Source organism: Eucalyptus grandis, chromosome 8, assembly GCF_016545825.1.
Source record: "Eucalyptus grandis isolate ANBG69807.140 chromosome 8, ASM1654582v1, whole genome shotgun sequence".
NCBI lineage: Eukaryota > Viridiplantae > Streptophyta > Magnoliopsida > Myrtales > Myrtaceae > Eucalyptus > Eucalyptus grandis.
Window position 1 is genome coordinate 45,929,166 of NC_052619.1, and position 26,443 is coordinate 45,955,608.

Consider the following 26,443-nt stretch of genomic DNA (forward strand, 5'->3'; position numbering starts at 1 on the left):
CGGATGCCAATTCAATTCTAAACATTTTAATTTGACCAATTTAATCCTAAACCTTTTGATGATTTGCTAGTATAGTTCTTTCAGCTAATTTTGGCAGAATATCGTTGACATAGATCACGGTTGTTTTATATACCACAATTAGCTAACGTTGATAATTTATAATTTTTAAAATTTTTTTTTAATAATTTTCTTTCTTATTCCCCTTCGTTGGTCTACGGCTTGACGATGGCTGGGGAAGGTCACCGACCCTAGGTGAGAGCCTGCAACCCTCATTGGATGTAGGCGAGGGCTACAGCGCCCTCACTAGATTTGGGTGGTGCGACCACAACCAGACATGGCAAGGGTGTCACCAACCTTGCTCAAGCTTTGGTTTTCATTCAAAGCACATGGAAAAAAAAAAAGATGGCACACTTCAAGTTTAATAAATGGATAATGATATAAATGGTCTTTAAACTTTAATTTAATGTGTAATGTAGTGCAATATGGTCCTTAAACTTTAATTTGTTCAATATGATTTTTGGACTTCTGGTACATATTCAATTTAATCCTTAGACTATATGAAAATGTTTAACATTATTCTTAAACTTAAATTAATGTTGAACATATTTATACTCTTGAATATATATCAGTAGTTCGGGGATCATATTGAACAAATTAAAAGTTTAAGAACCGCATTATACATTTGATTATAGTTTAAGGACCATATTGAACAAATTAAAAATTTGAAAACCACACTATAGGTTGGGCCAAAATTTAGGGACAAACTTGAACATATAATAAAAGTTCAGAAATCATTAAAAGTTCAATAACCATATTATACATTTGATTACAGTGTAGGGACTAACAAATTAAAAATTCAGATGCCACATTGCATATTGAGCCAAAATTTAATGATGAACCTAAATATTAACTAAAAGTTCATGGATTTCATTGGGTAAATTGGAAGTTCAATGACCACATCATACATTTGATTACAGTGTAGGAATTGCATTGAACAAATTAAAAATTTAGAGAATGCATCATCAGGCCAACATTCAGGAACTATTTGTGTTATTTTCCTTTAATATACAGAGATCTAAGTAAAGATAGAAGTGAAGCCAACATAATATGCATCAAGAAACTAAAAATACGATTTTCATAATTCACGGCAATATGATTCTCTTTTCATTTCTTTTTAGCCCTTACGAAACATGAGAGAGAGAGAGAGAGAGAGAGAGGTTTGTCATCTGCACATTCATTCATGGGCCTAGAGCTCCCTATAAGCTGGGCCTTGCTTTGGTGAAACTTTTGGTTCGTCAATCGGGTGATGTCTCGGGACGAGCCCATGACTATTGCTGCTTGACCGATTTGCAAAACTACTGACACGACATCGGAAGCTATTAGTACTAAATATTTAATTCACATTTAACTTGCAAGCTTACATAAAGGAAAATTCAAAATGGATATTCTACTCTCAAACTTTCACCTAATAATTGCATTTTATTTAAAATGATTGGGTCTTCAGCCATGCGCGCGCACACACACACAAGCACGCGGAGGAAGAAAGGCTTTCATGCTGGCCGGGCCTACAAAACCAGCCCATCTATCAAAGCTAAGGCTTGATCTGTTCCACACAGCCCACGGTTTCAGCGTGCTCCAGATCCAGCAGCCGGCTTCTATGCAACTCTCTTCTCCCTTTTTCACCGGAGCTACCAACTTCCAACACCAAATCATGGCCATCCATTTCTCTCTTCATAAAGTATTGAGCAATTGTTGATAGTTTTTTTGTAAAATAAATTAAGAAATATTTTGTCTTACATTGAAAAGATGTGAGTGTGTGAGCTAATATGTAAGTGTGGGAAGTTTTCTAATCTTATGATTGAAAATCATTGACTAAGTGGGTTCGAAGTTACAATATCGCGTCGGGGTGGGTGATCACTTTGCACGCTAGTACTCTCATTTTCAGACTTTGTGGGAAGCAAATAATTCATTAAATCAAATTCTGATTTCCAATTCCTTTTCCAACAACAGCTTTCACTTCAAGAGGAACCTTGCTAATGTGGATGTGGATGTACTGAGAGGCAACCTTGATGACGGCGACGTGTATGTACTAACCAGCTCAAAACCTCGATAATGGGGATGTGCATTGTATGAACAGTGATAATGAACAGTGATTTTCCTAACATCTTTACGTGACTTGCTACGGTATCTTTAAGATGACTTGCTACTGGTGATATCTTCATGATCCACGGCTCGTCCGTCGCAAGCATTGATATCAACTAGCTCAAAACCTCGATGATGGGGATGTGTATGTACTAACCGGCTCAAAACCTCGATGACGGGGACGTGTATGTACTAACCGGCTCAAAACGTTGATGATGTAGACGTGTATGTACTGAGAGGCAGCCGGCTCAAGTACTTAAATTCCTCAACACCATCTCCTTCCTTCGCTCCATCCCTCCGACCATCTCTCTCTCTCTCTCTCTCCCCCCACAGGGTTTGTGTTTCGGATCTCAGTCCAAACACCCGAAGAAGGAAAAAGGAATGGCGTTGCCAGCGGAGAGAACCGCCAGCGGCCGCGAGTACAAGGTCAAGGACATGTCGCAAGCGGACTTCGGCCGCCTCGAGATCCAGCTCGCGGAGGTCCAAATGCCCGCCCTCATGTCCTGCCGCTCGGTGTTTGGCCCCTCGCAGCCGCTCAAGGGCGCAAGGATCACCGGCTCCGTCCACATGACCATCCAGACTGCCGTCCTCATCGAGACCCTCACCGCCCTCGGCGCCGAGGCCCGCTGGTGCTCGTGCAACACCTTCTCCACCCAGGACCACGCGGCGGCTGTCATCGCCCGCGACTCCGCTGCCGTCTTTGCCCTGAAGGGCGAGACGCCCCGGGAGTACTGGTGGTGCATCGAGCGGGCCCTCGACTGGGGCCCCGGCGGTGGCCCCGACCTCATCGTCAACGATGGGGGCGATGCCATCCTCCTCATCCATGAGGGCATCAAGGCGGAGGAGGCCTACGAGAACGGTGGGAATCTCCCCGACCCGGCGTCCACTGATAATACGGAGTTGCAGATCGTGCTGACCATAATCAGGGATGGGTTGGAGACCGATCTGAAGAGGTACCGCAAGATGAAGGAGAGACTCGTCGGAGTCTCCGTGGCGACCGCCACTGCTGTCGAGAGGCTGTACCGGATGCAGGCCAATGGGACTCTCTTATTCCCCGTTATTAATGTCAACGACTCTGTCACCGAGACCAAGGTACTAATAAAGAATCTAGTCATTCCAGTTTTATGATAAAGATAGAGTCACGAGTAGCTCCATTTAATCCCTTCTTGGAACGCAGTGCTCTTGCATGGAACAGTTTCAAAATTTGTGCGGTTGCCTCCCCTCTGGGCCTGACGGTCTACTGATGGCCACCGACATTGAGATTGCCGGGAAAGTTGCTGTGGTCTGTGGATATGGAGACGTCGGCAAGGACTGCGCTGCTGCCCTGAAGAAGGCCGGTGCTTGTGTCATTGTGACCGAAATCAATCCCATCCGCGCTCTCCAGGCTCTCATGGAAGGTATCCTGGTCCTAACCCTCGAGGATGTTGTCTCTGAGGCCGACATCTTTATCGTCACCGCGGGCGGCAGCAAGGGCATCACGGTCGACCACATGAGGAAGATGAAGAACAACGCCATTGTCTGCAACAGTGGTCCCTTCGATAAGGCGATTGACATGCCCGGACTCGAGCTTCCCGGGCATGAAGCGCATCACCTTCAATCCCCAGACGGACAGGTGGGTCTTCCCCGACACCAAGTCGGGCGTCATTGTCTTGGCGGAGGGACGCCTCGTGCACTTGGGCCACCCTAGCTCGGTGATGTCCTCCTGCACCTTCACGAACCAGGTGATGGCGCAGCTGGAGCTGTGGATGGAAAGGGACACGGGCAAGTATGAGAAGAAGGTCTACGCCATGCCCAAGCACCTGGACGAGAAGGTGGCCATTCTTCACCTCGGCAAGCTTGGCGCTAAGCTCACCAAGCTTAGCATGGAGCATTCCGACTAGATCAGCGTCGCCGTTTTAGGATTCTTGATATTTAGCTATGTATGGTTGGGTTTACATTCCGAGAGCAGTGGGCCGTGGATGAAGTTTGGAAGTCCAGTAGAATAAATAAATATGTATGTATGTATTTATGTATAAGAGAATGTAAGGCCTCGTCTAATTTTATTACTTAAGGTTTTCAGCTATAAATAAAAATAGAAAGTAAAATAAACTCCCCTCGGCCTCGATGTCTCAAAGCTGAAAGGCGACCACTATTTATATAAAAAGAAAAAAAGAAGAAGAAGAAACCCGCCCGAAACAAAAGCCGACCGACATTCGGACCAGTTCTCCTTCCGGTTCGGATAATAAGAGAAAAATCGGACATTGCGGACGAGTCGGTTCCGAAACGCATCGAAAGACGCTACGCCATCTCGGTCTCTCTCGGGTCAAAGTGTCTTCAAGGTTCGACCTGGGATTCACTCTTCCTCTATTTTTTTCTCGCGTTTTCGTCTCTCGGGAGATAAGTTCAGAGCGTCTTCAAGGCTCTGTGGAATTGGGTTCTGCCTGTCGAGCCTTAAATTTGGTATGTCGGAGGATTTGTGTAAACGTCGAAATGCTCGCTGTGTTCATCAGTTGTGTTCTGTGCAAATATTCAATTGGCAGAGGGAAAAGGTGCATGAAATCATGATCTCTTGGTGGCATGGCGATACTCAGAGATGAGTTCCTGCGTTATGTGAGGAGGGAGATGAATATGATCTCCTTACCTTCTTTGATTTAGGAACTTATGTTGAGCACGGAAGGACTGAGAGTTTTAAGAACTTTTCAGGGGGATTAATGACTCCGTTAGCTGTGTTAGGTTATCTGCATCTTACGGGAAGCTAGAGTCGAGAAAAGTATTCCGTCAGTGTATGCACTCGTTGTTCTCCTTCAGAGCTCGTTTGAGTCATTTCTAAGGTGTTGATGAATTGCGTTGTTTGGATTTTTGCACAACAGTTCGGCGGTACACATAGGGTGGAATTGTGTCGTGCAGATGCTTGAGTTCTTGCCCAGGGAAACGTGTCTGTACTTGGTGTTTACTAGTTCTTTAATTGTTTCGATGTGAGCTAGCTGGTGTTATTTTATTTCGAGGTTGGATTGTTCATGCGTGTACGTTTAAGTGTTTATTTGCTCGTGCATGTAGATTGTAGAGCAGTTTTGACCTTCTGTGCCCTCTAATAGGTAGCGCAATACTACTATATCATGTAGGGCAGTAATTTGGAGAACAGAACCCTTTGTGATGTCAATTGTATCTGGTGTTTTCAAGAAGTTCTGCAGAGTCATAGGAGAGAGGCCTTGTTTTCGAGAAGTTATGCAGAGTTAATAGTTCAGCATGTACAGATGTGCTTGTCATAAGTTCATAATTTCACTCGTTACAGTGGTTTTTTTATCCTGAAAGTTGCAGCACTACATAGTGCTTTTCTAGTTATATATGACATTCATAGGCAGGACTCCATGCCAAAGAATCCTGCCATTTAGGCGGGCTTTTCCAGTTATTTGTCAAGAGGCTGTAGAAGACTACAGCTTCCATAACGCACTGTGCTTTTATTATTGTATTGTAGAGGAAAATTGGTCTGGGACATTTTATCTGATTGTAATAATAATTGGCAGGTTTCAAGTGTCGCAGATTTTGCAAGATGCCTGCGATGAGGGATCTTAGTGCCACAAATAGAAGGAGAAGATCCATTGTGTGGGATCACTTTAGAAGGATTCCTTGTGCAGACAAGAGCATTAGAGGTTGTGCCTATCTTGACTATAGCATTAGAGGCCGCATTTAGCTTAGGAGGTTGTGTCCTTAACTTGTTTCATAGCTTCTTAACCCCAAGTATGGTGGATGAAAGCTTTTATATGTCCTCAAGATTGGCTATGATCTGCACCACTTTCACTTTTGATTGAGGAGGACTTTGAAGAAATCAATAGTTTTGAGTTAGGTGAAAAAATATTTTTATAGAATATTTGCACCATTCTATTTAAAAATGGATACTTTAGTTCTAATTTTCATTGTGAATTTAATGCAGAGTTGTTAACTACAAACATGGAATTGAACCTGATATTGGATTCTTTTGACGATTGACAAAGTTGGAGATTGGTACTGGTCAAACCAATTTCTTATATTTATTGTGAATTTGCTTTCTCCATATTTTGTATCAGGGGCTTAATAACGCTGTATCAGGGGCTCAGTAACGCCGTCTCCTTCATTCCCTACTTGCAGGGTGACCTTAGTTGAGCAAGAAAGCCAATGGTGTTTCTGGGTGTGCTCTGTTTCTGTTAGTAGTCCTTGGTGCATGTCCAGAGTTTCTTTCTTTATTCTTCTTTTTTGTTTTTTTTTAACCTTTCTAAATTGACCAGGGACCAGACCAGAATATCAGACAACTATCTTCTTGAAGACTCATTCCTTGCTTCTGTTATAGATAGTTGGTAGTTGCATGGAGAGATGGAACCTAATAGCAAGTTCTCTCATGCACGGTAATTTTTGTAGTGTAATCTCGCATGGACAGAGTACTTCGCATTTTATGTATTGTTGTCTTCTTCATTTCCTACTTATAGGTCTTGTAACATTGCTTACTTTAATATGTCAGTGGCCTTCACCAGAAATGTCTAAATTATACTACTTATTTCTGTGCGTGGTTGATTAGGGCGCGCATGACAACCATCATGTTCCAGAAATTGTTTCTGGAACAGAAATAGATTTTTCTATTTCTATTTCTAGAAGAGTTTCTAAGCAAAAATAACCGTTTGATAACGACACAAAATTTCTACTCTAAAAATAGAAATTCGTTTGATAACGACACAAAATTTCTTCCTTTCGGACGGCGGTGGCGACGACCGACGACCTTTAATATAAAAAATAAAAATAAAAATGATTTAGTAACAAAAAAAATAATGAATAAAATAAAATAAAATAAATCATAAAAAATAAAATAAAAATATAAAAATAAGTTTTATTTTATTTTATTTTATTTTATGAATAAATTTATTTTAAAATGAATAAAAAAATAAAAAAAATTGATTTGGCAAAACACTCAAGGCAAATAATAATAAATTTATTTTAAATAAAAATAAATTATTTTTATTTATCATAAATAAATTATTTTTAATAAATTTAATAAATTTATTTTTGATAAACTAAAAATAAAATGATAAATAAAAATAATTTATTTATTTTAATAAATTTATTTTTATTTTTAAATGAATAAAATGAATATATTTATTTTTATTTATTTTTATTTTTAATAAAATGAGGAGAGGCGGAGGAAGAGGAGGAGGCAAAGACGTAGAGGAGATGAGGGAGGACTCACCGAAATTAGGGTTTAGTGAGAGAAATTATTTCGATTTCTCTTCCGAGAAATCAAGTATAAAATTTTGAGCTTCGATTTCTCTTCCAAACCTATTTATGGAATAGAAATCTATTCCGTAAATAGAAAAAGCGAATAGGTTTATCAAACGGTTTCTCTTCCAAACAGTGGTCTGGAATGAAAAACTATTTCAAAACAAAATTTTGGGTTGTCATGCACCCCCTTACTCTCTTCTTGTTCCTCTCTGTAAATTTACCCATCCGATACGTGAAAATTCTGTCGAGAGCTATCTAGTGTTCATGTTCGCAGCCAGTACACCCAATGTTGATATGCTTAGAGTGAGAACGTCTCTACATTTATCTAAATTACTTTCCAACGTGGGGGTGAACAGTTTTTCCACTGTTTGAATGATAATCCGCTGTGACTGGGAGCCAAGCAATGTTCTTCTTGATAATGAAATGACTACTCATGCGAGTGATTCTGGTTTGGCGAGGCTGGTGTCAAGGTTCTGTAAAGGTCATGCGAATCAATTTATCTTGCTCGCTGTCAAGTGTACCACAGGATATGCAGCTCCAGGTACGACTCATCATGAATTTGCTTCTAGTGGTATTTTGACACAGAGGGGCGATAGCATTTATGTTAAATCGGAATGGCAGGCTTGGGAGCCAAGTTATGTAGTCTCAGAGACGTGTATAGCTAAGGAATACTTTTGCTTGGGAGAAGACCAACTGGCGAATTATTCAGAGATGGATAGAAGCTGCACAAGATGGCATTACCTGATTGTGCTCTAGAGTTGTGGAACAAACGACCGTGCAGGAGGTCTTGGAAGAAGTATGAGACATTTGCAATTCCTGTCTCGGCAACTCAGAAAGCAAGCAGAACCGAATCTTTGCTCTCCATACCAAGAGTTGAAGTGGCGTGCTCAGAAGAATCCTCAATAAAGAATGAACACGAGAGCCGTTGTAGTGGAATTTGCTTTCAATCTGAAATGAATATTCTTGGAACTGTAAGTGCATGGAAGCTCCTGACATGGATAATGCCCATTGAAGCGTTCCTCATTCACAACTGCAAATCTTCACGACCCAAATTCCCACCATATGATGAAGTCCTGGAATACCCTTGATGTCCTTGTGGACGACCTGCGGGCGGGTGTGCTCGTGGATGTACTGAGGCCTTTGGCCACATCGACCGTGATGTGCAGCCGGGTCTTCCAATCCAGCCTCCCCATGGCCGGCCTTGTGGAGCCATAAGTGGAGCGATCCGCTCGGGATGAACTTGTAGACAAGGTAGCAGTTTGCCTCCTCCGGGTCGATGCAAAAGCCCTCCAACCTCACTAGATTGCCATGGTTCACCTTCAAAAACAAAACAACAATCATTGTTTCATTTAGAGATCACTAAGGTTTAATCAATCTTATAATGTGCTTATATTACCAAATGCATTATCATTTACGAGAAGGCCATCACATTCTGATGCAAGGCAAATCAAATTTGTTAGAATCATGATGTCTTGTTTATTATTTTGCAAATATTTTCCTTATAATCTGACATTTATATCTACAAAAAATGAATCAATAGATTTTATATATATATATATATATATATATATATATATATATAATCAATGAGAAACCGATACACACATTTAAGATTATGATTTCCTCTCTAAAAAATCGGAAATAAATTTCTAAAATACAATTGAAACTCGGCACTTAGACTGGGGAACTCGGCTCAGGCTGGGATTCCAATCTGGGCTAGGCCCGGGTTCGGCCACCGGGGTCATGAATCAACGGTCTCAAGCGTAGGAATTCTGCCCGAGCATGAGTGGCGTTCGTTCCCACGTCCCCAACGGTCGCACTTGAGACGCCAGCAAAGCGTGCCCCGATCTCCATTGGCCAAGCTCAAGCCTAAGACCCCGATTGTCAGGCTCGAGTCACCGATGCTCGAGCTTGAAACCTAGGTGTTTTCAAGACTTATTCTCAAATCACGCATCTCATCATTTTCTTGTAACGAATACTAGAAAAATTACTTCCATATTATATCCAAAAGAACTAGAAGATAGGTGTTTTTTTTTTTTTTTGAATATTTTCAACAAAGATGATTTTTCTTAAATCTATTATAATTATGCTAATTCACTACTAAATTTTTTTACAAGTTTTTACAATGGTGTCAATTCAGTTCATCTGGCTATTTTTGGCCGAAAATTGTACTATGAACGTTAATCGTTCTACGTAGTATGATAAATGTTAACGTGAATAATTTTTAATAATTTTTTTTCAATTTTTCTTTTCTTTTCTTTCTTTTTCTTCCATATTCTAGTTGATCATCAAAACTTGCCCACCAATCAAAGACGATAGCCGATGAGGTGATCTAACGAGGCCGAATGAAAATCGGAAAGAATTTGCCCTTCCTCTCCATTGACCGGCACCTATCGATGATTGCCTCTACTAGAGAGACGCAGAGAAGATTGAACGCACTGAGAAGTGGAGCCGCTGGGGATTCAAAACGGAGGAGGAGGAGAAGATGCAAAGGGAAAGCGCAAAGCCCGAGAACTAAGGGCGCGTTTGGTAACAATTATTCGTAGGAGTAGATTCGATCGAAATGATTCTTTTTTATTCTGTTTCCGGAAATGGATTAAGAATTTTAAGCCGTTTAGTAATCGTCCAAAATTTCTCGATTCTTGATGTCCCCACTAGCCATGGGTAGCCATAAGCAAGGGCCAACGCTTTGTCTGAGTTTTTATTTTATTTTTTATTTTTAAATTTCTGTGTGTTTTCTTAAAGTTTTAGTCTTTTTTTTTTTAGTTTGTCTTTTTATGCCAAAAAAAAAAAAGAAAAAGGAAAAAAAAAAAAAAAAAATAATAAGGAAAGAAAATAAGAAAAAGCAAAAGGACGAAAATGCCCTTGATCGGCTAGTGAGATCAAGTCCTTTTTAAAATTAATATGGTCAAATTAAGCTCTTATTAAAAATAAAGATCACTTTAGACCATTATTTAAGAAAATGATGACATTGAGGTCCTTGTTTAAGATAAAGTTCACCTCGGGTCGTTATTTGAGAAATTAATAATGCTTCGAGCCCTTATTTGGAATCTTCTTCAGATATTATGTATTGTGTAATGTAATGATTATTATAATTACTAATTATATCAAATGACGCTCAAAGTGTTATAGAATATGTACTTCAATCATATAATTAATTATGTAATTAATATTATTTAATATAATCTCATAAGTTATGATCAAATTTGAATTATAATCGTAGATTGATTACTACAAAATTAGGTGATTCCCACCCGAAGGCGAAGTCTGTCTCTATCATCGATGGGCCAAATAGACTGCATTAGTGGTATAACAATGGTATTGGTAGTGACAGTATGATTACCTTAAAATATATTTACATCCAGTTGTTCCTTCTTACCCTTTTCGTGCATTCACTTAGGCCTTAAAAATGCCATTCATTTCTTACTTTACTATTACTATTTTATGCTTTAAAGCACCACTCGTTATGCCAAAGACTCTCTATTAACTAAAGAAAGGCATTGGCCAACTTAACAGCATTAGAGAAAGGTAAAGGGTAGGTGCATCATGTAGCTACGGTTCTTCCTTTCTAGTTTGTTTTGTTTGTCCATGTCTCCGTTCTGCATGAGAGAGTTTCAAAGGTTTGAATAGCCCTAGTTTATTTCTTTCGATAGAATCCTCCCACAGATAGGGAGTGGTAATGATCAGGTTTAGATTTCCTTGGTAAGGGAAGGAAGAGAGAGAGCCTTGGGGTTTGAAATAGAGTGTAAGTCTTTGTCCCTTAAGCAGGTTGAAAAGCATGCTGTGAGGCAAGCAGTTCAAATTAGGGGTGAGCAATTGGACCAGGTTTACTCGGAATCCAGACTGGACCACTCAGAAAACCGGTTTGGGAACCGGTTAGAACGGTTCGGTTCCCGATTCCGAGTGAAGACCCACCAGGGAAACAGACTAATTTTGGACCTGGTTTTTAGATATTACTAAAAAAATAAAACCCTACGCATTCCCGACCCCCTCTCTCAATCTCTTTCTTTTCGTGCAATTGCAATCCTGCTCAGCACAAGTAGGGGTGTTAGAACCAAACTGGAAAACCAAATCAAAATCAAAATCAATCCAAATTTTTGTACATTTTTGGTTCGAATCAAATAATGATAAAACAATTTTTTTTTTTATTCTGGTTTGGATAGTTTTGATTCAGTTTGGTTAGCTTAACTGAATTTAAAGTTGTCTATCTTCTTAATATTACAATTTCCACAATAACCCTCGTTTTGCACTAAACCCATTTTTAATATTTAAAAAAAGAAAACTAGAAAACCAATTTGAATCGAACCAAGTATTCGGTTTGGGACACGGTTCAGTTCAAAGTTAATGTATACCCTAATGGTTCGGTTCAAATTAGGGTTCTTGAAAATTAGAACCAAACTGAACCGTTAATACCCCTGCAGCACAGCTCCCGTTGCTCTCTCTCTCTCTCTCTTCCTCGCCCCCAGACTTGTAGCTCGAAAATCTGGCCCGGCTTGATCAAGTTGGTTCGGGTTTCCGGGTGCGATCCTAGACCCATTTCTCCTTCGGGCCTACTCCTCAAATCTTTTTAGTGGGTCGAGCTCGGTTTCTAGGCTCGAGGCCGGAATATATCACAAGCTCGGAACGGAGCTTCTTGAGATAGATATACATAGATCATCAATTTAAACCTGCTTTGGAAGGATACATAGTTAGTTTAATTTTACCAAGTTCCTACTCGACATATTTCTCTTTAAATCGTTTGGTCTGAGCGTGATTTTTCCAACTTATGAATATTTATCAAGTCTCGTAATGGTTTTTTCTTTGGACGATAGAGATGAAAAGGTACATATCCCCACCCCCCCCTTCCCAAATCAAATTGATAAAGTACATTCGTTGCATATAAATATAATTAAATAAAAAGTATTGGTTTGTATTTAAACCGCATCACGAACCAAAATTTAATCAAACCATGCTAATGTATATCGTGAATACAGCATATACATATTATCACCCCAAAAAAACTATCATAACTATAGCTCATCTAATCAAATTTATTTACCCACATTGTAATATAATAAGCAAATAGATCCAACCAAGACTTCTCTCTATCTTGCCAAACTTAAGCATCAGCTGATAATCCGTCCTACGGGATATCAAAGACGTCGTCGCTCTTGCACAAGGCGTACACAATGTCCACCATGCTCGGCCTCTTCAAAGGGTCCCGGTTCAGGCACGAGATCACGACGCTCATCACGCTCGCCACGGTCTCCATTGAGCATGTCGAGTCCGCCACCAGGCCCTTGCCCATCCACTTCCTCAGCCTCTCGAGCCTCCCGATCTCCTCGTTGCTTCTCCCCTTGAAGGCCTCGACCACAGTAGCCCACATCACCCTCCCCTCCTCGTCCGTCGCCTCCCTCCTCGAGACCAGCTCGAGCATGACGACCCCGAAGGAGAACACGTCCATCCTCGTCGACACGAACCCGTCAGATAGCTACTCGGGGGCAACGTAGCGCTAGGCGCCCACGATGTGCATGATGATGGCGTTGCAGCCTGACTTGACGAGGCCGAAGTTGGCGATCTTGGCCCGCATGTATTTACGGTTCAAAAATTGCTTGATGAATTAACTCTGCACAAAAGCCAAAAGTGTAGAACTCAATTGATAAAAAAAAAAAAAAAATTGTAGGATTGTATCAACATAATTATAATAGGTTTAAAGTCTTTTTGGTTAAAAAAAAAAAAATTGCATTAACTTGTCCAAGCATGTCGAAATCAATTGAAATTTCAAGTAAAAATCGAATTTTGCACAGTCTCGTTGCAACAATTTCTTTGTCTTTTTATGTTTTACATCGCAATCTACTCTGTCCAAATTTTTTGTTTTTTTGGGGGCTTCTTTTCTCGGATAACCGTCATCACACGGACTTTACCCCGGGCGCGCGCACACATCACGTGATCGCATTCCCGTAATTCGTATCATATTTAGCCAATATTGTATTTGGCGTTCGCCCGAATAAATATTATATTTGGCCCGTGATGGCATTCTCGTAATTTTGTGATTTGTGGGCAAAGCAGCCACCCGGATAGCAATCTCGTAATTTTGTGATTTGTGGAGAAAGCGGCCTCCTGCAATGGCAAATTCGTAATTGTGATTTGCGGACAAAGCGGCCACCCGAAATGGCAATCTCGTAATTTTGTCATTTTGTGGGCAAAGAGGCCACCCAGAATGGCAATCTCGTAATTTTGTGATTTTGCGGGCGAAGCGACCACCCGGAATGCAAATCTCGTAAGTTTGTGATTTTGCGGGCAAAGCGGCTACCCACAGGCAATCTCGTAATTTTATGATTTGTGGAAAAAGAGGTCACCGCAATGGCAATCTTGTAATTTTATGATTTGTTAATAAAGTAGTTGGACAAAGTGGTCACCCGCAATTGCAATGTTATAATTTTATGATTTGTGAATAAAGTAACTGGACAAAGCGATCACCCGCAACAGCTAGACAAAGGGATCACCCGCGATAGCTAGTGAAAAGGGATCACCCGCAATTGCAATCGTGTAATTTTATGATTTGTGAATAAAGTAGCTGGACAAAGGGATCATCCGCAATAGCTAGACAAAGGAATCACCCGCGATAGCTAGTGAAAAGGGATCACCCGCAATTACAATCTTATAATTTTATGATTTGTTAATAAAGTAGCTGGACAAAGGGATTACCCGCAATTGCAATCTTGTAATTTTATGATTTGTGAATAAAGTAGCTAGACAAAGCGATCACCCGCAATTGCAATCTTGTAATTTTATGATTTGTGAATAAAGTAGGTAGACAAAGCAATCAGCTGCAATGGCAATCTCGTAATTTTAGGACTTGTGGAATCTCATAATTTTGTGATTTGTGGACAAAGCGGGTGGACAAAGCAGCCACGCCCAATTGCAATCTCCTAATTTTGTGATTTGTGGTCAAAGCGCGTCGTGAAATCGACCCGGAATGGCAATCTCGTAAATTCCTGAAAGTGACCTTATTTAAAGCGAGCGATGTGCAGGAACGGCTCAAGTTTTCAAATTCCTCAACACCGTCTCCTGCCTTCGGCCACTCGCTCTCTCCCTCTCTCCACAGACTGTCTCGGATCCCTGTCCAAGCACCCGAAGAAGGAAAAAAGAATGGCGTTACCATTGGAGAGAACCGCCACCGGCCGCGAGTACAAGGTCAAGGACATGTCGCAGGCTGACTTCGGCCGCCTCGAGATCGAGCTCGCGGAGGACCAACTGGCCGCCCTTATGTCCTGCCGCTCCGAGTTCAGCCCCTCGCAACCCCTCAAGGGCGCGAGGATCGCCGGCTACCTCCACATGACCCCCCAGACCGCTGTACTCATCGAGACCTTCACCGCCCTCGGTGCCGAGGTCCGCTGGTGTTCAAGCAACGCTTTCTCCACCCAGGACCACGTTGCGGCCGCCATCGCCCGCGACTCCGCTGCCGTCTTTGCCTGGAAGGGCGAGACCCCCCAGGAGTACCGGTGGTGCATCGAGCGGGCCCTCGACTGGGGCCCCGGCGGTGGCCCCGACCTCATCGTCAGCGACGGGGGCGACGCCATCCTGCTCATCCTCGAGGGCATCAAGGCAGAGGAGGCCTATGAGAGCACCGGTAATCTCCCCGACCCGGCGTCTACCAACAACCCGGAGTTGCAGATCCTGCTGACCACAATCAGGGACGGGTTGGAGACCGATCCGAAGAGGTACCACAAGATGAAGGAGAGACTCGTCGGAGTCTCGGAGGCGACTGCCACTACTGTCGAGAGGTTTCACGGGATGCAGGCCAATGGGACTCTCTTATTCCCCGTTATTAATGTCAACGACTCTGTCATCAAGACCAAGGTACTCATCTAGTCACTCCAATTTTATATGATTGATGCATTTTGTAGCTTTTTGATCCTGAGTATGGTGGAGGCTCATATATGTGCTCAAGATTGGTCACGATCTGCACCACTTTCACTTTCAGTTGAGGACTTAGAAGAACTCGAAGTTTTTGAGTTCAGTAAAAAATTATTTTTATAGAATATTTAAACCCTTTCATATTACAAAGGATACTTTAGTTCTCATTTTCATTGTGAAATCAATGCTGAGTTGTGAACTACGACCTTGGAACCGAACTCGATATTGGTTCCTCTTGACAATTGATGAAGTTGGAGATTGGTACTTTTTAAACCAATTACTTATTTTTATTGCAAATTCACTTCTTCATATTCTGTATCAGGTGTTTAGTGATTGCTGTCTTCTTCATTTCCTGCTTGCAGGTTGACCTTTGTTGAGCAAGAAAACCAATGGTGTTTCTGGGTGTGCTCTGTTTCTATTAGTAGTCCTTGGTGCACATTTAGAGTCTTTTATTTTTTATTTTTACCTTTCTAAATTGACTAGGGACTGGAATGTTAGAAAAATATCTTCTTAGAGACTCACCCCTTGCTTCTGTTTTTCTTTTGTCGAACCTTGCTTCTGTTGTAGATGGTAGTTCCATGGAGAGATAGAACCTAACAGCGAGTTCTCTCATGTACGGAAATCTTTGTAGCGTAATCTCACATGCACAGAGAACTTCACATTTTATGTATCGGGCATTTAGTGATTGTTGTCTTCTTCATTTCCTACTTGCAGGTCTAGTAACACTGCTTGTATATCTCAGTAGCTTTCAACAGAAATTTCTGGATTATACTACTTACTTCTGTGCGGTCGATTACTCTCTTCTTGTTCCTCTCTGTAAATTTACCCATCAAATAGTGAACATCCTCTCAAGAGGTATCCAATGCTCATGTCAGCAGGCAATACATCCAATGTTCATCTGCTTAAAGTGAGAATATCTCTACATTAATCTACATTACTTTCCAACGTGGGGGTAAATGATCTTTCCACTGTGACTGGTAATCTGCTCTGACGGGAGCCAAGCAATGTTCTTCTTGATAATCAAGTGACTGCTTATGTAAGTGATTCTGGTTTGGCAAGGTTCTGTAAAGATCATGCGCATCAATTTAGCTTGCTCGGTATCAAGGGTACCACAGGATATGCGTCTCCAGGTATGATTTATCATGAATTTGCTCCTAGTGATATTGTGATGTAGAGGGCTATAGTACTGGTGTTTAATCGGAAGGGCAGGCATGGAAGCCAAGCTATCTAGTCCCAGAGATGCGTACAGCTAAAGAATGCTCTTGCTCTGGAGAAGGCCGGCCATTCCAAGATGAATTGAAGCTGCACCAGTTTGTTAAGATGGCATTGCCTGATTGTGTCCTAGAGTTGTGGACCAAATGATCCTGTAAGAGGTCTTGGAAGAAGGGGAAAATATTTGCAATTCTTATGTTGGCAACTCAGAAAGCAAAAATCGTATCTTTGCTTGGAGTGGCGTCCTCAGAAGAATCATCAAGAAATAACGGACAAGAGAGTCGTTGTAGTGAATTTGCTTTCAATCTGAGATAAATATATCTTGGAACTGAAGTGCATGGAAGCTCCTGACATGGATAATGCGAATTTGAGCGTTCCTCATTCACAACTGCAACTCTTCACATTCCAAATTCCACCATGTGATGAAGTCCTGGAATTCCAGTTCTTTTCCTCTTTTTATTTTTTTATTTTTTATTTATTTTTTATTTGTCTCCTTTTGGGAAGAAAGTCTTTGCTGAGTGTGCTTGTCAGGTGGTCATCTTATTACAAGTGAACCTTATGTTGATTAGTATTAGCATCATGTGCAGTATTATCTGTGATTCAGGAATAAATAGAACCGTTTGACCTTAGCTCTCTTGCTTGGAAAGAGCTATTACTGAATATAATGGAAGCTCAAATTAGGGTATAAGCTTGTAGCGGCATGAATTTTCGAAAAAAGCAAAAAAGAACCTGACCGGAACAGTGTTGTCAGTTCGAATTGCATGCAGGGTCAGGTCACAGAGAACGTGTTCCCTTCACATTTTGAGTTGGTTTTAGTGAAATTTCGGTACGAACCATTGATCCTCCTAGTGCTCACAAAGCTAATTCATTTGACTCAAGATGGTGCTATTTCCAATATTTAATTTCGAGCTTGACTGGTAAAGGAAATCGAAAACACTCATTTTACTCAACTAGTTGGATTTTGTTGACTCAAAGAGGTAAATTTTTATTTAATTTTATATCAGATAATGATCATTGAATGTGATAATACCACAAAGATTTTACTCATCTATTGTTGTAGTAATTTCGAGGAGGTATGAGGAACCATACTATTGTGGAGTTTTTCGTTTTATATTTGTTATTAGTTTGCAGTTGTAACTAGAGCTTATATTAATTATAAGCGAATTTATTTATATTGTTTACATAATGATTACACAAACTTCAATCATGTAAAAAATAAATTATATAATTAATAATAAAATGTGAAATAAAAAGTATATAATTGATATAATGATGGTTATGTTCTCTTGATCTTGGATATCTATATAGTACACTAGAAAATATTTCATAAATAACAATCAGCATAATATCAGTTGCTTACTATTGGGTAAAATTATCTAAATTTCCATATCATAGTCAGACATTATGTAATTCATGATGTAATGATTATCTTAATTACTAATTACTTCCGACCAAAAAAAATTACTAGTTACATCGAATGATGCTCTAGGTGTTATAAAATTTGTACTTCAATTATATTATTATCTATGTAATCGGTAAGTTTTAAAATGATCTCATAATATATAATCAAATTTGAATTGTAACCATAAATTAATTATGACATAATAGAGAATAAGTCATATATTAACATATAATTTCTTTATAATACATATTAAATATTCCTGGTGATGGTCTTGAAGGGGCAAGAGGGGGCCTGTTTAGTTTATAGCCCAACTGGATTGGTATTCTGCCGCATGGCCCCTCCCGCTTTCTCTCTCTCGGGAATTAATTTTATGAACTTTCATGTGTTTAATTCATTGAAAATAGTTAATTAATAGAAAAATATTTACAATAAAACAAAACTTCAGCACTTAAAAATTGAAGAAATATGTTTACTGGAATTCTTAAAATTTGTTACAAAAATGCAATTGAGTTCTCAAACTTGCAAAAAGTGCAATCAGATTTAATATATTGTCAAATTAATGCAATTGAATTCTTTTGTTAACATCGTCAATTTACTTAATGGAAAATGTTGATATGGCATTTTCTAATTAATTTTCTTTTGTATGTGACTTTTTTATTATTTTATTTTCAAAATATGTTTAAATTAAATTTAAAAAAACTAAGAAAAGGCTAAAATTTTGTATAGGAAAAATAAAATTGAAAAAAAAAAAAAAGGTGCCAAGGCCTCCTTAGAGAGGGGCTCCCATTGCCATTGCATGTCGTTGGAGTGGCCAGAGGAGGTCGCTGGCCTTGGACGAGGGTGGTTGACCCCAACTGAGGCCTCCCCAACCCCAAGCAAGGGCCGGTATTGCTAGGCCTAGGCAACACTAGCCCTTACTCGATCCTAGCAAGGGTCGTCGGCCCTCACCTATGGTCGATGAGGCCTCGCCCGGCTAGCTAGGGCTGGTGCTCAAATTTGGGTTCCTCAACCTATGATGGGCAAATCTTAGCGACATTTGCCTAAGTGAACCTCATTGGCCATTTCCTGGGGCTAACAAGGCCTTGCCCAAGAATGGTGAGGGCCAGCCACCCTCCCCCACTATCCCCTCAGACGATGGGTAGTAGTAGCTCCTTTTCGAGGAGGCCCTACCATTTTTATCTTTTTCTAGTTTTGTTTTGTCAATTAAAATTTGAGCATTTTTTTTTTAGTTTTTGTATTTACTTTAAATATATTTGGAAAATAAAATAATAAAAAAACCACATAGGAAAAAAATTAATTTGAAAATGCCACCTCAATATTTTTGTTAAATAAAATAAGTGTGTTAATAGAATGACTTGATTGTACAAATTTGATAAAATTTAATATTTGATTTTTTTCAAGTTGTATGACTCAATTGTACTTTCGAAATAAGTTTTAAGACTTTTAGTGCATATATCCCAAATTAAAAAAAAAATAAAAAGGAAAAAGAATTCCCATCTTTGAATAGGGAAAATCATTTTCTTAAGCAAGAAATCATTTCCACCTTCCACACACGTTCACTTCTTCACCTTCTTCAATACCCATTATTCCAAATGAGATCTAAACGCCCAATAATATTTTCAATCACATTTTTTAGCATGCCACCAAATAAAAATGGGAAATGACTATTTCTCTTGAAAATGATTTTTAAAAAGTATTTTCTTTTTTCATGAAGTTTTATATGAAACAACATCATTAATTTGAAAAAGGGGAACGACCCTTTCCTATGGGAATATGAAAATCATAATTGGAATAGTGGACTCAAGGCTATGGAACTTGGGTGTGAGTTTCTTATTGTAATTACATGCCCTTCCTTTTTATTTTTATGTATTATTTCTCATTAAGGGCAAATATTGAGTGCTCAACAAGTGTTACGTAGGATTTACACTAAGCCATTCATCATTACCACGTGTATCTGACTGGCCCCCACTCTGGCTTCATTAGAAACTACAAGTTCCTTTGCGTTTCTTCTCGCTCTCTCCTCCCTCACTTTCTTTTCTTCGCCACCAGACTTGTAGCTCGAAAATCCAGACCGGCCCGGTCAAGTTGGTTCGGATTTCTGGGCGCGATCCTAGTCCCATTCCTCCTTCAGGCCTACTCCTCAAATCTTTTCAGCGGGTCGAGCTCGATTTTTGGGCTCGAGGCCGAAATATATGACAAGCTCGGAATGATTCTTCTTCACATAAAATGTATATTTCGATCATCAATTTAATTATGCTTTTGGAGGATATATAGTTAGTTTAATTTTATCAAGTTCCCATTCGCTGAGAGGGCATTCAATCTTAGCAAGATAAGAAGTTTCTCATATCACACATTCATTCGTGGGCCCAGATCTCTCTCGAAGCCAGGCCTTGCTCTGGTGAATCTTGTAGTCTTTTAGTCTAGAGATGTCACGGGACAAGCCCATGACCATTACTTACTTGGTTTTGAAAACAACTAACATAAAAAGTTGTTAGTGTTAACTAGACCTGTCAAATAGGGTTAAGTCGAACAATGGTCTAATCCAAATTGATCCATTTTCATATAATACAAATATAGTGACCTATACCCAACTAAACTCATACGTGACCCAACCAAATTATTAAAATATTTCTATATTTAATCAAATTTAGAAAAATTCATGCCCAAATCGGGATGAGAGCACAGAGTGAGTGTGATATTGAGTGAGGGTGAGAGAGAGTGAAAAGAGAGTTATAGATGTGGATTAGGTCTAAGTAAATTGTTAACTTATATAACATTTATATTATTTTAGATTTTATTATTCTAAAGTTATTTATAACCCATTTGTAGAATATCATTAACTTATGTAACAACTCAGCCCATCGAATGCAAGTTAAGAAATGGTTCTATGACCCATTTTGATAAGTCTAACGCTGAGTTATTAATTCACATTTAACTTGCAATTTTACAGAAAATAAAATTCAAAATGCACGCAGGAGGAAGAAAGGCTGTCGAATTCCTTTCATCCTGGCCGGGCCCGCAAATCCAGCTCATCTATCAAAGATTCAAAGCTAAGACTTGACTTGTTCTACACGGCCCACCATCCGTGTTTTTAAGCCAAATCCATCCCGGCCGTCCATTTTTTCCGATTCCACCAAAATCCAAATCCTGACCGTTCATCATGCATGCCCCGGTGCCAGTGTCCGGCTTCCACGCCAACTGTCTTCTTCCTTTTCCACCAGATGACCAACTTCCAACGCCAAATCCTGACCGTCCATTTCTCTCTCAATAAAGCATTGAGCATGCTCGTCCAACGGTGCCGTTATTGATTGAAAATGACGGTGCAATTATTGATAGTTCGTATATAAAATAAATTAAGAGGTCTAATCGTATATTGAAAAGATGCAAGTGTGTGAGTCAATATGAAAGTGTGGAACTCTTATAATCTTATAATTTAAAATCATGGGCTAAGTGGGTTGGAACCTATGGCATCTATGTGTGGGCACGCGAATATTAAGTTTTCGTGCTTGTAGAGAATTTGTTGGAAAAATATCAGGATACTCTTATTTTAAGACTTAATTTTTGCAAGTAACCATTAAGAACTTTGTGCGACATTATTATGCTGACTAAGTGCTTAATTGCTTAATTTCACCCATATCAGCATTTTTAGGGAGAGCAGGTGGACGATGAGATAAAGGCCGGTGTTTATCGACATGAAGATGTGGAGTTTTGTGACGATACAGACAATAAGATGTTACTCACCTTTTTTTTTTCCTTTCTTCTTTCTTCTTTTTCCTTGCTGATGTATATTATATAATGTATAATTATAATGGGTTGCTTCTCTTTATTGGTGGCACTACGTGGACAATGGTCTAGTGGAGCCCAATTATATTCAGACAAGTGGCTGCTAGTCTTTGCCTAGCTATATTTAGAGGAGTACAAAAGAACCGGGAAACTGCCCTAAATCGGACCGGACCAGATCGGGACCGAAGATTTCCACGAGAGTCGGTCCGATCCCAATTTAGTGGAACCAGTGAATATCGATCCAGTTCCATATTCTAAGCGTGGAATCGCCCATCCACCCATCCGGATTGAATCGGACTTGACGATGTGTGTATATAGATATTGAAAAAATATTTTATCTCAATTACTTAATTATCCCGTAGTTTTTCGACCAAAAAATATACGTACATTTGACTAATTTTGTCTTTTGAGTATGTAATAGGATTAACCCTTTACTCTCTTTTTTTTTTTCATTCTAATAATCCATTTACTTGTTTTCTCAATCAATACAAAATAAACAAGCAAAGAGGAATGAAAGAATTGATTGGAGATGTCCATAAATGTTGCTGTGCTTTGTCATCATGATATGAAATTAAGAGCCTAATTAAGTCTCTCCTTATCCATTTCCGCGATTAAATTAGGTGGTCGTTAAAAAAGATGGATTAAGAGATTAATATTTTAATTTATGTAGAGATTAAGACTTTTAAAGTGAAGTCTAATTCTCCACATGTTTCCAGTATCGGAAACTCAAACTCGACCACACCATAATATTTGAAGAAATTAAGTTCTTAGCTAACGAGTATAGTTTATTCGTTTTGCCCTATAGTTTTTAATCCTTTATCAAAATCAGTGGCTTGCAATTCAACCTGAATATAAGGCTGAATAAGCTTTGGTGCTCTAAATAGAAACTAGGTTCATCATGATATTAATTGATTAATGCAATTTTTTAGGGATTGGAGATCGGTTCTTTAGATCCACTAAGAAATCAGTTCTTAATGGGCGGTTCCCAGTTCTAAGTTGGGAACCACCTACCCGAATTATACTCACCCCTGTCTCTAATGACAACTCCACAGCCATTTCTTTTAATTTTTCTTTTAGATTAATATCATGAAAAATTTCAAATGAATCAACACATTACGAATTTACCCCACAACAATTTTTTGACTATTAAAAACCTTAATATAGTATATTTGTGATAATTATACCCTCCATTGATTTCCATTAAATTAGATTAATATAACAAAAAACCACAAGTTGCTGACCATCAATTGTCATATGTCATCTAATACGCCGTTCAGATTAATTTCCCTTTGAGGATGTACAGGAACGGCTCAAGTATTTAAATTCCTCAACACCATCTCCCTCTCTCTCTCTCTCAACCGTTAGCGGCCGTGAGTACAAGGTCAAGGACATGTTACAAGCCAACTTTGGCTACCTTGAGATCAAGTTCATGAAGGTCCAAATGGCAGCCCTCATGTCTTGCCAATCGGAATTCGACCCAGCCCCTCAAGGGTGTGAGGATCGCCAACTTTGAAATCTTATTAGAAAAGTAAGGAGGTGTCAATGGGTCAGGTTGGGAATTTGAAGGATACTTGAACCTATGTAAAAAAAAATGGGGCTGTGATTTACCTGACCTAACGTGATATCCGGAACTTATCTATATTGCTTTGTTTTTGTTATCAAATAAAATAAAAACTTCACCCCCTTCTCACATATTCTTTATTTATATTAGTAGACTTGATAAAATAAACTCTCCTTGGCCTCAGCGACTCTCAAAGCTGAAATACATCGATTGCGGACAATTATTAAAAAGAAAACAGGAAATACCCGACCCCCACCTGAACAAAACCCGATTTGATATTTGGATTAGGTTTCCTTCCGGTTCGAATAATAAGAGAAAAATTGGACATTGTGGACGATTCAGTTCGAAACAAATCGAGAAAGCCTAAGCTTTCACTCCCAAATGTGCGTGCCGAGCAAGCCAAGCCAAGGAAGACCATCCCGAGGGAAAGATATCGATCGAGTACATCCTGTGACAGGAAATACAAGAAAGAGAGGAAATTATATGTGTATTGCATTAATTTGTGTACAAGCACATTAATACATTTATAGTGTAAGGAAGGAAGAGAATAAAAGGAAACAATATACAAAGAATAATAAATTTCCTATTTACTAAAACTTCCTATTCATTAAATCAATCAATCTACAATCAGGATCAAGCACAATCTTCAACTGCATCTCCAACACTCCCCCTCAAGCTGGTGGCCTATATATGTCGAGGACACCCAGCTTGCTTAGTAGATAACTATGTTGTCTCTGACATAATGGCTTGGTGAAGATGTCTGCAGGTTGATCCACTGTTCCAATACCTTTTGCTACAAGGATTCCTTCTCTGATCTTATCTCGTGTGAAGTGGCAATCAACTTCAATGTGTTTCGTCCTTTCATGAAAAACTGGATTTGCTGCCAATTTGAGTGCAGCATCATTGTCACAAAATAATTCAGTTGATCCACTAACCTGTAACCCGAGATCTGAAAGTAATCCTCGAATCCAGATCACTTCGCAAGTGGTCTTTGCCATGGCTCGATATTCTGATTCAGCCGATGATAAGGAGACAGTTGATTGCTTCTTTGTCTTCCACGAGATTAATGACTTTCCCAACTTGATGCAGAAACCAGTAATTGATCTTCTAGTCATTGGACAAGTAGCATAATCCGTATCACAGAAAGCCGTCATCTTCATGTTGCAGTCACGGGATAAGAAAATCCCAAGTCCTGGACATCCTTTCAAATACTTCACAACCTTTAAAGCTACATCCATATGAGATTGTTTTGGACTATGCATGAATTGACTGAGTATCTGTACTGCATAGCATATATCAGGTCTTGTCATAGTAAGATATATTAATTTGCCAACAAGTCGCTGATATGTTGACGGGTCTTTGAGTAGTGGGTCCTCAATAGATGAAGAAGAGCTCAGATCATATTCATGAGTAGTCAATTTTGCATTCTGCTCAGCTGGTATGACAGCTGGTTTGCATCCAGATAACCCGGCTTCAGAAACAATTTCAAGAATGAACTTCCTCTGACTAAGATTGATACCTTTGTCGGATCGAGCAATTTCAATTCCAAGAAAATACTTGGGTGGTCCCAAATCCTTGATATGGAAAGTAGAGTGCAAATACTTTTTAAATCTTGCAACATGTGAGTCATTGTTTCCCATAACAAGTATATCATCAACATATATCAGCAGATAGATTGATGAATTACCTTCACTCCATGTAAACAGGGCATAATCATGCTTAGAGTGTTGAAATCCCGCATTAGTTAATGCAGCAGTGAACTTGGCATACCACTGTCTAGATGCTTGTTTCAATCCGTACAGGGATTTGCATAGACGACATACCCGAGACTCCCCCTGTTTGCGTAATCCGTGTGGAAGTTCCATATAGATTTCTTCATCGAGATCGCCGTGAAGGAAGGCATTGTTGACATCCATCTGATGTAAAGACCAATTTCTTATGGCTGCAATGGATAAGAAGGAACGAACGGTGACTTCTTTGGCAACAGGGGAGAAGGTTTCATGATAATCGAACCCTTCTTTCTGAGTGAATCCTTTAGCCACTAGCCGAGCTTTGTATCTTTCAACTGAACCATCTGCCCGATACTTGATTTTATAAACCCATTTACATCCGATGGGTTTTCGGTGTGAGGGAAGTGGAACAATGTCCCAAGTATGGTTCTCCATTAAGGCAGTAAGTTCTGATTCCATGGCATGTTGCCATCTTGGATCACGATATGCTTCATGGAAAGAAGAAGGTTCGTTTTCTTCCGAGAGACGGCTGACACAACACATATGTTCCGGTGATAGTCTATTAAAAGACACATATGAAGAGACAGGATACCTCGTACCTGGAGATCGTGATGTGGAACAAATGTAATCCTTAGTCCATGTAGGTGGACGAGTTTGTCGTCCAGAGCGTCGAGGCTGTTCAGCGACTACTGGTTCAGGTGCTGAGAAATGTTCATAAGTAGTCTCTGATGGAGCCGAGGCAAAAGAGGATTCTCGTTGTTCGGGAGATAAGTTGTCTTCAGAAAAGGTGGCCTTCCTTGGAACAGAAGTGGATGGTTCCGGAGCAATTAACAAATATTGAGAAGCCATAGATAAATCTTCTTCAGACAAAAAAGGCCTATGGTTTGGGGATGATGATGCAGAGGACGAATGTATCATATCTTTAAATGGAAAAATATCCTCATGAAAGATGACATCCCTGCCGATAAAGAAATTTCCAGTAGAAATCTCCATAACTCGATAGCCTTTTTGAAGAGATGGATATCCCATGAATATGCATTGTGTGGCACGAGGACCCATTTTATCCAAAGGGCCGACATTTGTTGCATAACACAGACAACCAAATACTCGAAGATGATCATTGCGAGACTGTCTCATTTATAAAGTAGTTCAAAAGGAGTTTCCCATCCAGAATACGAGTTGGCATGCGATTAATCAAATAGGCGGTGACCACACAATCTCCCAAAACCTTCGGGAATAGAGGCTTGATATTTTAACGCACGTGCTACTTCTAAGAGATGCATGTGCTTACGTTCTACCACCCCATTTTGTTGTGGTGTGTAGGTACAAGAACTCTCATGAAGTATCCCTTGAGAAGATAGGAATTTTATACAATCAGAAGTGAAAAATTCACGCCCATTATCTGTACGAATTCGTTGCACAGATTCTTTGAATTGAGTTTTGACTAAGGAAACAAAATTCGAAAGATGAGTAAATGTTTGGCTTTTTGAT

General features: G+C 39.7%; 2 protein-coding genes, 1 long non-coding RNA gene and 1 pseudogene across 4 annotated transcripts; 3 read left to right on the forward strand and 1 right to left on the reverse strand.

The window, feature by feature from the left end:
- The first annotated feature begins 2,523 nt into the window (after window positions 1–2,523).
- Window positions 2,524–4,022, forward strand: LOC120287727 (annotated as a pseudogene).
- Window positions 4,023–4,373: 351 nt separating this feature from the next.
- Window positions 4,374–6,585, forward strand: LOC120287728. Of its 2 annotated transcripts, XR_005545990.1 has the most exons (4): window positions 4,374–4,460; window positions 5,646–5,960; window positions 6,053–6,123; window positions 6,247–6,585. It is a non-coding gene; the product is annotated as an uncharacterized LOC120287728 (long non-coding RNA). The 2 variants fall into 2 exon arrangements; XR_005545989.1 differs by having other exon boundaries at window positions 6,053–6,585.
- Window positions 6,586–12,487: 5,902 nt separating this feature from the next.
- LOC104417266 (serine/threonine receptor-like kinase NFP) lies at window positions 12,488–12,808 on the reverse strand. Its single transcript, XM_010028574.2, has one exon. It carries the CDS (start codon window positions 12,806–12,808, stop codon window positions 12,488–12,490), a length of 321 nt encoding a protein of 106 aa, XP_010026876.2.
- A 1,688-nt stretch (window positions 12,809–14,496) lies between these two features.
- LOC104414596 (adenosylhomocysteinase 1) lies at window positions 14,497–15,641 on the forward strand. Its single transcript, XM_039300027.1, has 2 exons — window positions 14,497–15,207; window positions 15,627–15,641. The coding sequence occupies exons 1-2, from the start codon at window positions 14,497–14,499 to the stop codon at window positions 15,639–15,641; spliced, it is 726 nt and encodes a 241-aa protein (XP_039155961.1).
- Window positions 15,642–26,443: the final 10,802 nt, after the last annotated feature.